We start from the raw sequence: 12,642 nt of genomic DNA, 5'->3' as shown, positions 1-12,642 counted from the left end.
TTTGTTCTTCTTGTCTGCCTCCATTTCCTAGACTTCAGGTCATGTCTTTACACCCTCTACCTCCCGACCAGGGTGGCATCAGACACCTAGCAGGGGCCTAGAATGTGGTGGCTTAAGCAAAAGAGTGAACAGCTGTCCTGGGAGGTGCTGTCCCTGCCAGCACCTCTCTGGGGATGTGGAGTTGAGGCCTGACCCACTCTGGCTGTGTTGCTATCCCTTGTCCTGTGGGGCTCATGCCCTGAGGTTGGGTTTGGTTGAGGAGTGGGTTGGTAGGTTGGCTGCCCTGCCCCTGCCCTGCCGGCCTTTCCTGCCCCGACAGGCCCCAGCCACAGTGGTCTCCTGCCTCCTGCCACTGCAGTGCTGAAGGTGCCCTCCATCACATCTGTTCCAACTTGTGCCTGGAAGTGAGGGAACTGACAGTGGCCTGCCAGGCAGCCAGGCAAGGGCTGCCAGAGTGTGGTGTGGCTCCAGCCCTGTCCTGGGCAGGTACCTGTTGGCCCCAGAGGTGGTGGGGTAAGTGGTAGAGGAGACACCAGGTGGACCAGTACTGTGTTCCCCTAATCCAGCACTTCTTGGGTTGGAAAGGCCATGCCTCGCACCCTGACCTCAGTGGGTATGTGCGGAGAAAGAAGCTTGCCCAGGAAATGGCTACAACCACCCATGCTGGAGGGTGTGGGAGGCAGTGTTGCTCCCAGTGAGCTGGTGCTGTGCCTTGGTTCTGCCACCGCTAGGTGAGATTGGCCTATCTCACCTAGTGGTGAGCACGGCAGGTGGTGCTCCTTTCTTGCTTATCTGTCAGTAAAAATACTGACTTTTCCAAGAAGCTCAAAGAAAAGGAATTGATGACCACTGACTGACAATAGCAAGATCCCCCACCACCATAAGTTCTGGTCCCTGTATCAGTCCAGAGTGCTGATGCTCTCTTAACTGGGAGGAGTGGACTTGGAGGGCACAGAGGGCAGATAGCTGAGAACTACTGCAGATGCCGAGGAGTGATCAGCCCTCCACCCCCAGTCTTCAGAGTCTTCCTCTCCCTCCCCAGACCCACAGCTGGAGCACCTGGGGCATAGTCCTGGTGTGTAGTGGTCCTCAGTAGATGCTGCTGAGTAAGCACCAGCTCCTTGGTGTGGCATAAAGAGCCTTAGGGCAGAGTCTCTGGAGACCTGGGTTTCTAGACCTGACTGTGGTGCTATGTCCCTATCGTTTTCTGCTCTGGGCCTCAGTTGCCCTGCTTTGAGGTAATCTGTAAGGCTCTTGTACATTTAAACTGTGGATTCTCACTGCCTCCCTGCCATTGGCCAGGATCTGAGGATATGAGGCCCACAGTGGGCCTGGCCCCTTCCTCCTGGCACCTATGGTTTGGAAGGCTGCTCCAAAGAAGTTTGGCTCCCAAGCCCAGCTGTGGTTGCCAGTGGCCAGGCTTGCATTCACCTTGTAAAATGGTTCCTGAAGCACTATTTATGGCTGGAAGTTCTTTCCCCAAGGAGATGCCCTGCTCATGCTTCTGGGGCTCAGAACTGGCACTTCCTGGCAGCGATAAGACAGATCTGCCCACGGGGCAACCCAGGCCTCACACAGCCCTAAAGGGAAGGCAGCAAGCACTCCTTGGGGCACTCCATCCTGTCCTGGGTTCTTCCTAGACACGTGTGCACTTGCCTGCTTGTCAGATTTGGCAGCCCTGAGTCATAAAGATGTGCTGTGCACCTCTTGCCAGCACGTGTCTCCCTTTCTAGCCCCTCCCTCCCTCTCCTGAAGGAGCCGGGAGTCTCTAAGAGACTGTTATAGATGAAGGGTGTGGCTCAGAGAGGGACTGTGACTTGCCTGAGGTCACACAGCAAATTAAAGGCAGAGACAGACAATAGTGGCTTTGCTTTCACCGTGGTGTTTGAGTTTCCAGGTGTTCCTTCCCAACAATTCTCCTCCTGGGTCAATTCAAAGGAAATATTTGTTTTCATTTCTGTGAACAAAGAATGGCTTATGTTTGTTTCTGTGAATACAGCCAGGAGGATAGGCCTTTAGGAAGTGTTCCGTGGGAGGGGCTTTCTGGTAGTGTGCTCACCTTGGGCGGCCAAGTTGATGGCCTTAAGTCATTGGGGACTCAGACACCAGTGTGGCCTAATTAGGGAAGCTGGTGCCCGTGGAGCTTGGAGCTTGTGCAGCTTGGAGCTGGTTTCAGGCCCTAGGGACCCCAGGATTAATTGAAATGAGGTGGAACAGATGGATTGAATCTATCAGCAGCTTTATGTGACAGCCTCTTAACATAAAAGCACTTCATGGTTCACTCATTTGCCAGGACTCCCTGCTCCAGTCCAAGAGGGAATGTGGCAGAGACCAGGAGCCCTCCATCCAGATGGATTTATAAGCACGTGGGCTGGGCTGTGTGCAGTTGGTGAGGATAAATCCTTTCCTCTTGGTAGCTAAATTAGAAAACTGTGCTCTGGCTATATAGCATCCTAGAAAGTAGGGCTCTTGGTTTTGAGGCCAGGTTCCTGTTGCCCTGCACTGGGGTGATACCATAGGGGATATGCGGGCCTGGGGTGGGTGTTATGCTGTGAGTGTCACCAGTTACTATTGAAGGGATAGGGTGGGCATTTGCTGTGGAAAGGACCCTGGTTGGGGCATTGGGGAGACAGTGGTACAGGGTTGTGGGATGCTCCTAGACCCGAGGTTCCTCTGCTGGCCCTCACTCTGGACCCTGCCATTAAGCTCTGTTAACAACATTGCACTATGTTTCCCTCAGACTGGAAGTGTTAATAATTCTCAGCCATCTCATGTGAATGTTGGGAGGAGAAAGGGGACAGGAACCTCTTCGTGGTGGTTTCTAGTAACAAAGCACAAGGTTAGTTGGTTGCTAATGCCCAGTTGTTAGGCAGTCTTTTGGTTTGGCCAAACCCAGCAGAGAGGTTTTGAGATGTGTCAGATGGCGAGTGTTGATTGGTGGCACGAGCATCGGTGTTATGGACGTGTGCAGAGGAGGTCCGTGGAACATTCCTTTTGACGGTTGGTGTCTCTGTGGGTTCCCCTTGCCTGATAGCTCACGCCACATAGTTTCTGGAAACGTTACCACTGTGGGGTTCAGACATCTCTCCTGTCCTAGAGCCCTGGGGTAGACATTGGGAACGTTGGATACATGTGGGACCTGACCTGTCCCTAGTCATTTCTGTAGTTTAGGAATTTAAAATTAACTTTGTTTTGCTTCATTTGCTCATAAAGCTGTCACATTTGGGATTTTGTGGTTGGAAAGCATGATATGTTCAAACCAACATTACAGATTCAGTTTGGAATGTTTTCTAAGATTTGTATTCACTATACCACTTACACGGGTTTTAATGGAAAATTCTAAAACAGATTCTGAATTTTTTTCCTCCAATATGAAATGTCTTTAACTTTTGTTAGCAGCTACAAGCTGTGAATCCTAAGGAATATGGTGTCAGATTTTGCCACGTTTGAAGGCATAGGAATTAACTCAACAGACGAAACCACCGTCCTTGTGGAGGAGGAAAGCAGTTGTTTTTCAAAACTTGGTTCCTTCCTTAGTATGGAAAAGGCAGAGAAAACACCTCATCCACAAAAGAGATTTTTTTAAATCTCAGAATGCCTACATTTTGAGGCCTATTTTCTGATCTGTCTCATTTTCTACTATTAGCAGCTTTTTAGCCACCTCTGAGTGGGGAGCTGATTGACAAGGCACGTTGAAGAAAAGGGCTACAGAAGGGGGCAGATGTAGCATTAGGAGTGCGGGGGAGAGAAAAATCACATGTGATTAACCTGCATTAGGTGGCTGGGTGGAAGAGGCAGCATTTTAGCTGAGCTTGGAGGACAAGTAAAATCTGGCAGGTAGGTGGTGGGGATTGGTGAGGAAGGGCACACCAGTGGGAAATGCAGAGTGTGTATAGTTCACTTTGATGCTCAGTGTAACCAAAAGATTTCCTTGTGGCCCACGCTGGGCAGTTAATGTATTTCTTAGCTCTGTCCTTGACCTTTTAGATGCCTAAGCATTCTCCAAAGCCCAGGTCAGAAGCTGCCACCTCTGGGAAGCCCTCCCAGACCTCCCTGTGCTGGGTTGTGACTGTCCGTCTCACTAAGAGTTCTCAGCTCACAGCAATGTACACACTATGGGTCTTGTAAATGCCTGAAGACCAGACCTAAAGGTGTGGGGCATCCACAAAGCTGTCATCACTTAGGTTTCTGCCTTTTGAGTCCTGAAGAGTGGAGATAGATCAACATCAGCATTCTTGGTGTTTTGTTTTTGTTTTTGTTTTTGTTTTGAGACAGAGTCTCACTATGTCACCCTCGGAAGAGTGCTGTGTCGTCACAGCTCACAGCAATGTCAAACTCTTCGGCTTAAGCGATTCTCTTGCCTCAGCCTCCCAAGTAGCTGGGACTACAGGTGCCCACCACAACGCCCAGCTATTTTTTGTTGCAGTTGTCGTTGTTGTTTAACTGGCCCGGGCCAGGTTCGAACCCACCACCCTCAGTGTATGTGGCTGGCGCTGTAACCACTGTGCTATGAGCGCCAAGCTGTTCTTGGTGGTTTTAATTTGGCTCTACGGAAGGCTCACTTGCAGCCTGAACCACCTCAGTCACCTTGGCAACCACAAGCATCACCATCCTCTTGGATCCCCTGCAGGGTGTTTGTTTTAAACTTTTCTGGGGTTTCCCTCTGACTTCTTTGCAATTGTAGCTGCCATTCAAAGCCCTTAGAGGTCATTCTGTGGATCTAGATACATGGGTTTCAGCAGCATTTGTTTTTCCTTTCTGGCAAATTACTGAACCATGAGATTCAGTTTCATTTAGGAGGGAAATAATTTTTCCCTTTTCTTCAAGAAATCATTGTTCTTCAAGCAACAGTCTTGGTGTTTCTGGTGGGAACTAAAGTTAAACCCTCCCACACATGCACAAAAAGGTATTTCCACCTGAATCTTTTCCAAGATCGTAGGTTTCTTATACCTGCAGAGAATATGACCTTTTTGTTTGGGCAGGCACGGTGCGGGGGGAGGGGGTGGGGTGGGGGGTGTCAGTCCTGGAAGGATGTTCAAACTTTTCACTGGTGGCCTCACTTTGCCTAGGTGGTGGATGGGCCTTTGCTGGGACCACTGAGCCTCTGTCCTTAGGGGTCTTGTGCCCTAGGAGTCACCCCTTCCCCTAGAGCCCCTGCCCTGCCCTGCCCCCATCACTGGTCCTCCTGATAGCATCTATTTCTTTTTTTCCTCAGTGAGGGGATCCTGGAGGTGTGGTTTGCTTTTGTGTGGGTATGAAAAACAAAAACGCTGGGCGGAACCTGTGGCTCAAAAGGGTAGGGCGCTGGCTCCATATGTCGGAGGTGGCGCATTCAAACCCAGCCCCGGCCAAAAAAAAAGCAATACTAACCTACTTCGTTTTCCATCTTTTTTTTTTTTTTTTTTGGGCCAGGGCCTCAAGCTGTCCCCCTGGGCAGAGTGCCGTGGCATTACAGCTCACAGCAACCTCCAACTCCTGGGCTCAAGCGAGTCTCCTGCCTCCACCTCCCAAGTAGCTGGGACTACAGGCGCCCGCCACAACGCCCGGCTATTTTTTGGTTGCAGCCGTCATTGTTGTTTGGCGGTCCGGGCTGGGGATTCGAACCCGCCACCTTAGGTGTACGTGGCTGGCGCCTTAGCCGGTTGAGCTATAGGCGCCGAGCCTTCATTTTCCATCTTAAAGACTTGGTGAACTGTCTCAGAGGAAAGAATGGATATTTTTTTTTTAAGTAAGTCTGTCATGTTCACAGCTGAAACACTTCAGATGCCACTACACATTCTCTGTGCCAGAAGGGTTAAATTATTTTAATGCGTATTATAGGATATTTAGAAAATGCTGGGTAAACTTGCCTTTGTCCTCATCACTCTAATAAAGACTCTGCTGCCATTTTGGTACACTGTATTTCCTTTGAGATCGTCTTTTCTGAACATACATTTAATACCATGCATACAATTAGGTGTCCATTTCCACGTTTGAGCACTTTTGCTGTCTTCCTAACTGGGCTGAGTGGCCATACCTCCCGTTGCCACTCCCCAGCAGTTTGTAGCCAGACTGTTAAAATGCTTGTCTCCTGTCACACGCGCCTACCAGGCTTCAGTGTGTATTTTGAGGTTGGAGCCAGGTGAGGGCCTCAAGTCGATCATTTAATGTTCTGTGGTTAACAGTTTTGCTGCAGAATGGACAGTTTAGTAAGAGTTGGGTTGCACTTCCTTGTTCTCAGAGAGGAGTGAAGTTAGTCACTTTACGGGGCTTTGAGCTGAGTGTCCCTGTGGCCAAACCAAGGAGGAGATCTTTGGAGAAAGCTTGGACTCAGTTCAGGGCTTCCAGGACAGTCAGTTACCATGGGTGAGTAGAGGTTAGTCTTGGATAGAGACTGGAATTAGGATGTATGCCTCTCCGCACCCCCCACCCCCACCCCCGGACCTGACAGTTTAATGGGTTTAACGGAGACCACAGGACCAAGCTCAAAAAATGAGCTTCCTCTGCAAGGAAGCTCCTTTTTTTTTTTTTTTGAGACAGTCTCACTCTTTTGCCCTCAGTAGAGTGCTGTTGCATCACAGCTCATAACAACCTCAAAACTTTTGGGCTTAAGCTATTCTCTTGCCTCAGCCTCCCAAGTAGTGGGGACTACAGGAGCCCGTCACAACGCCTGGCTACTTTTTTTGTTGCAGTTGTCATTGTTGCTTAGCTGGCCTGGGCTGGGTTTGAACCTGCCAGCCCTGGTGTGTGTGGCCAACGCCCTAATCACTGAGCTATGGGCACCGAGCCAAAAAAATAGAAGCTGCTGGACCAAGCTCAGAAAATGAGCTACCTCTGCAAGCACTGAGGCAAGTGGGCAGGGAGACCCCCTGACCCCCAGGCATCTCCCTGGGCACTTCTCAACACAGTCCCACCCCTGCCTACTGAGTCCAGGCCTCTGCCTGCCCCTCACTTGGTCCTTCTGAACCCTGAACTCTGAACCCTGCTTAGGAGAAGTGAGGTTTGGGGGACTTTGGGAATGGGAGACTAGAGGGCCAGCTAGTGGGAAGGCTCACTTGGTGACAGAAGGGGACCAGGGGGCACAGTGTGATCCTTACAGCCAGGGCCTGTGTTGGGTTCCGAGAAGCAGTGAGCAGTGCTCACCAGCAGTGACAAGTATTTGGTGTCGTGGGCTCTGAGACACCACTGGCCTGGATGCTGGTGCTGTTTCCTGTAGTTTTGGTGGCCCAGAGGCCCTACCACCAGCAAGGCCACTCACCCTCCTGACCAGGCCCTGCTGGGATCCGATATCACCCTCCCCATCATCTGTCACTGTAGAGCTTGGTCACCGTGAAGCCTGGAACGGGCACCCTGGTGTCAGCTGCAGCTTCCACAGCAGCTTTCTGTTCTGAGTGCTGGGTGGAGGGGAGTGCCCTTGTCAGCATCCTGCTCACGTCTCTCACAGACTAAGGGCTGGGCCTGTCGCCCTGGAGGCCCTGTCCCTGCCACTGCGTTTACTCCGCTTTCCTTAGGGAGGGCAGAGGGCAGAGGGACGGCCTCCATTAAACCCATTAAACTGTCAGGCCCCTGAGGGGGACATACATCCTAATTCCAGTCTCTATCCAGGACTAACATCTACTCACCCACGGCAACTGTCCTAGAAGCCCTAAACTGAGTCCAAGCTCTCTCCAAGGGGCCTTTGGGGCCTGGTAGCCACTAGCCACATATGACTGTCAGAGCTTGAAACACACAGTGTGATTGAGGAAGTGAATTTTTCATTTTAATCCATTTAGATTTAAAAATCTATGCTCAATTCAGTTGTAAGAAAACTTTAAGGTATCTTTGGAACACTTTGGGAATGTAATGCTTTTTCAACTCCACATTTCATGAAATCTGCATGCAGATCAAGTATTAAAATGTTTTTGGTATAGATTTATCATTGGAATTATGATGTGCTGTGATAATATACACATTAATTTCAAAGACTTTGTGTGAAAAAAAGACTATAAAATACCTCAGTTTTTTGTATCTGTTACATATTGAAATGACTATAAATTTATATTGGTCTAATTCAAGTATGTTAGGGGGTGGTGCCTGTAGCTCAGTGGGTAGAGCGCTGGCTGCATGCAGGTGGGTTTGAACCCAGCCTGGGCCAGCTAAAACAATGACAACTGCAACAACAACAACAAAATATTCAGGCGTTATGGTGGGCGGCTGTAGTCCCAGCTACTTGGGAGGCAGAGGTAAGAGAATCATTCAAGCCCAAGAGCTTGAGGTTGTCTACCAAGGGTGACATAGTCAGACTCTAGTCTCAAAAAAACTATAATAGACTTGGCACCCAAAGCTCAGTGAATAGAGCGTCAGCCACATACACCAAGGCTGGTGGGTTCCAGCCTGTCCCTGGGCCTGCTAAACAACAATGACAACTGCAACCAAAAATAGCCGGGGCATTGTGGCAGGCGCCTGAGGCAAAAGAATCACTCAAGCCCAAGAGTTTGAGGTTGCCGTGAGCTGTGACATCACAGTACTCTACCAAAGGTGATATAATGAGACTCTGTCTCAAAATAAATAAAATGATTATATTAGGATATTTTTACCTGCTTTTTATTTTTTTTTACTTTTGTAAAGGTGGCTACTAGGAAATTTGAAATTACTGTGTCTCAGTTATGTATATTACTGGACAGCCATAGCATTGGCACCTGTTTTTGCTAGAAATGTTTGTTGTGCATGGCCCTTTAGGGGGACCAGTTTATGGCTTCTTAGAAGCAGCTTGGCCATAGGATTAGGTTTTAGGAGACCCATGGTGTTTTGAAAGGAATAACAACAACAACAAAAAAAGATTCATAAAACTTTTTTTGTTTCAGAGACAAAGTCTCACTCTGTAGCCCAGCTGGAGTGCAATGGCTCCATCATAGCTCACTGTAGTCACAACTCCTGGGCACAGAGATCTTCCCACCTCGACTTCCCAAGTACCTAGGACCATGGGCACACACCATCACGCCCAGCTAATTTTTAAACTTTTTTTTTTTTTTTCTTGTAGAAACATGGTTTCTACACAGCTTAGGGGGCTTTCTGTGTTTCCCAGGCTGGTATCAAACTACTGGCTTCAAGCACCTAAGCCTCTTCAAGTTATGGGAGGATAGGCATGAGCCACTGTGCCTAGCCAACATTGTTTGTTTGTTTGTTTGAGACAGTCTCCCCATGTCATCCTCAGTAGAGTGCTATGGCATCACAGCTCACAGCATCCTCAGACTCCTGGGCTCAAGTGAGTCTCTTGCCTCAGCCTCCCCAGAGGGTGGACCACAGACACCCGCCACAATGCCCAGCTATTCTTTGGTTGCAGTTGTTGTTAGCTGGCCCAAGCCAGGCTCGAACCCGCCAGCCCTGGTGCATGTGACTGGCACCGTTATAACCACTGTGCTTTGGGTGCCAAGCTTCAATGTTATTTATTAATTGTACCAATGACATGTTTCTTGTGGGAAAATCAGTAAGTACTGATTAGACAAATGTAAATATCCCATTTTGGAAGAATATGCTTTCTGGCAATATTTTTGCTCAGATTAACATTAGCATAAAAATAGCACTTTGCATTTTTGTAGTGATCTTCAGAATATTTCAAAAGCAAAACTAGATGATTTCAATACTGTATCTCATTTATAAACATATGCATCTCGGTAATAGGGCAGAGTGGAGTGGTCTAGAAACTCAGACAGTGGCAGAAGGACTCATGCCAGGAATGCAAAAGGGGCAGTGATGACTTAGCTCCTTCCCAAGTTGGCCTGAACGTTGGAGTCTGATGTTGAAGCAGGGGAGGGAGCCGCTTGTCAGGACAGACCAGTGTTGTTGGGGACCTCCTTTTAAACTGAGTGAGTTAGCCGGCAAGTGGATTCCACTGATTTTATTTGTGGGGTACATTTTGCTTGGGAGCAGGGTTTGGTTGGGGTTATGAGGTACCGAGGAATCCTTTGGGGGAGCCCATGCTTTGTTGAGAAACAGTTTTCTTGTGTTGATTTTTTTCTAAGCCCTTTAAAGGAGGGCTGAGGCTGTCACACACTCACACTTTTGTCAAGCACTGACAGGTATTGAACAACTGAGACATGTCTGAGAAAACATGAGCTGTGTGTGACATGGCACCCTGTGACCCTGGATGATGGAGAAAGGTGATCTCCAGCATTGAACAGAGGAGGGCTGGTGTGTTTGGGAGTTAGGCACTACACCTCACAGTTTAGCATACCTTCCCCCCAATTTGTGGTGTGGACCAGAGCTATAGAAAGGAGAGAAGGTAAAATCATTTTGTATATTCTTTGCAGGTGTTGGCCTCTCCCAGCAGGCTTGCCTAGGCCCTTCTTCTAACCTCAAGATTCAGAACTGGTTCTGGGATGCTCACACAGGCCATGCGGGATTAGCTGGTTGTATCATTATCCCCCCTTTCTTCTTGAATGCTAGTTGGGGGCGCCAGCCTCATATGCTGGAGGTGGCGGGTTCAAACCCAGCCCCAGCCAAAAACTGCAAAAAAAAAAAAAAAAAAAAAAAGACATTTCTATTTGAATGCTAGTTAGCAGTGTCCTGGGCACAGAGAAGCCACATGTTATACAATTGAGCGACTTCCTGAAACAATTTGTGTCTCAATGGAAATGCATCTAAAAAGGCCTAAGAGAAGCGTCCTTGGTGAAGATTCCTATAGTGATCACTATTAGGATAGTTAGGGAACCCATCCTCTTTTTTGTCATCTGCAGAATTGGATTTTTTTAATCTTCTTGCTTGTGAACACATTTGGACGGGGAAGAAGGACCTCCCTTGAGAAATGTTCTGGGACCAGTCCATGGTGGCCGGGTCTCTGAGCCGGCACGCTCTGAGGAGGGCTGGTAGGAGACATGACGAGAGAGTTTGACTGATGGCTGGTGCCTGGGCCTTCTCTCAAAGTCCCTTGTTGTGAGAGGGCCAGAAGGCAGCTGGTTGCCTGTGCTGTGCCTCTGATTTATCCTCTCCCAGGAAGTCATTGCTGTGTTGAAAGAAGTCTCCTCATTTCTAATTTGTACCAAAGTCCTGCTTCACACTTGGATATCAAATCATCAGGTTATAATGGCTCAATAACATCTCTATAGTGATCTTTATTCCCTATTCTTTTTTAATTGCACAAGCCAGCCAAAAAAAAATAGTAGAGGTATTTTTTATAAAGAAACATAATTCTATCATAGCATGTCATATATCTTTTTTATTCCAGGTCTCTCTACCTATGCAGACATGATTTTTACTTGAATTAGTAAAATTTAACATAATTAGTATAATTATATTAACTTTTCACATATGTTTATATCTTAAATATTCCTTCCTAGTTACCGATTTAATGGCTACACACGTATCCAGTGACTTGATTAACTGTGATTTACTTAATCACTCTTTTTTCTGATCTTAATGGTATCTTTCCCCCTTTGTTTCTATAGGAAGTTCTCCAGCAGCTGATTGTAATGAATTTGCCCAATGTTTTGATGATTGGCAGAGACCCACTATCTGGTGAGTGAAAACGGCCCCACCCCCATGCCTGGGCAGTGCCACTGGCTTTGGGCAGCTGTCTGCCACAGAGCGCTGGCTGCCAGCTTGGAGCCAGCACAGTGCAAACACGTGATCCTTTTGGTGAGATTTTAAAGAGTGGGCTCATTACCCTGAGGCATTTAGCCAAGAGCACATTTCTTCCTTGAATGAATCCTTCCTGCCACTCAGATGTATATGTAGAGACAAATGAGCCCTCAGCTTGGCTCCTTCTAAGATGACAGGTCAGGGTTCAGGTGCCTCAGTGTGCGGTGGGCTCTCACCTAAAACTGCTCAGTAAACGTGGGATCAGGTGACAAGAAAGTAAGAGTCTCTTTAGGAACTAGCATCTGTCTTCACTGAGATCCCACAAGGCTTTATTCATGCCCCATGACAGAGCTCCCCCGGGCTGTCATTCTTGTCTCCTGGTTGGACTTGAGCTCCTAGCATGCACGGATTCTAACTGCTCCTGGTTTCGGATGCTCAGCGTGAGTTTGAGAGGCTGAATGAAATGTCCTCCTCGCATCTTCCAGAAAGTCTGAGCTTAGTTCTTACCATCAGATGACTCCCTGGGTGTGTTAAACAGAGTGGTGGGTCACCTCCCTTCACATGTGTGTGCATTTACCTGCACCCATGGCTTGTGGACATAAGCTCATGGGCTCAGGGACAAACTCACTGGCTAGGACTTCCCTTGTTCTGGTGGAGAACTCGTCATTTTGGAACCCTAGGTCTAGGACCATCTGGAGCAGGTGAGGGGTCACGGAAGGCAGGAAAACTCTCACCTCTAGGATGGGAACAGACTGGGGACCTCACACGTTGGTGGCTTCTGCAGACGGGACTCAGGCTTCCCTCTTACAGCATCTCTTCACCCCAGTCTCACTGCAGTATGGTTATCCTTTCTCCAGTCTGGATGACAGTAGCTAATGTCGCCTTGAGACAGGAGGGAGACACCGTGGGACCTGCCGTGGACGTCACTCACAGTCATTTCTGTTTTAGTGCCACAGCCTGACAGTGTTGGCAGCAGCTTCCTTGTGCCGAGGTGGGGGAGGGGACTCTTTCTGGGCTCCAGCTGGCTGATGTGTTCACCTTTTCTCTGCTGAGCCAAAAGGAGATGTTTTCTTTTTTTTTTTTTTTTTTTTTTTTTTTTTTTTTTTT

The 12,642-nt window shown here is 48.4% G+C and overlaps 1 protein-coding gene across 1 annotated transcript in view; it reads left to right on the top strand.

The window, feature by feature from the left end:
* LOC111724191 (protein Daple-like) overlaps nt 1-12,642 on the top strand; it is an 87,078-nt gene that overhangs the window by 54,136 nt on the left and 20,300 nt on the right. The window contains 1 exon segment of the mRNA XM_023511585.1: nt 11,403-11,472. Within this exon segment, the coding sequence (XP_023367353.1) occupies nt 11,403-11,472 (70 nt within the window).

The sequence above is a fragment of the Otolemur garnettii genome, unplaced genomic scaffold, assembly GCF_000181295.1.
Source record: "Otolemur garnettii isolate 467f Iridium unplaced genomic scaffold, OtoGar3 scaffold00020, whole genome shotgun sequence".
NCBI classification, from domain to species: Eukaryota; Metazoa; Chordata; class Mammalia; order Primates; family Galagidae; genus Otolemur; species Otolemur garnettii.
This window is presented reverse-complemented; position numbering and strand designations above follow the sequence as displayed.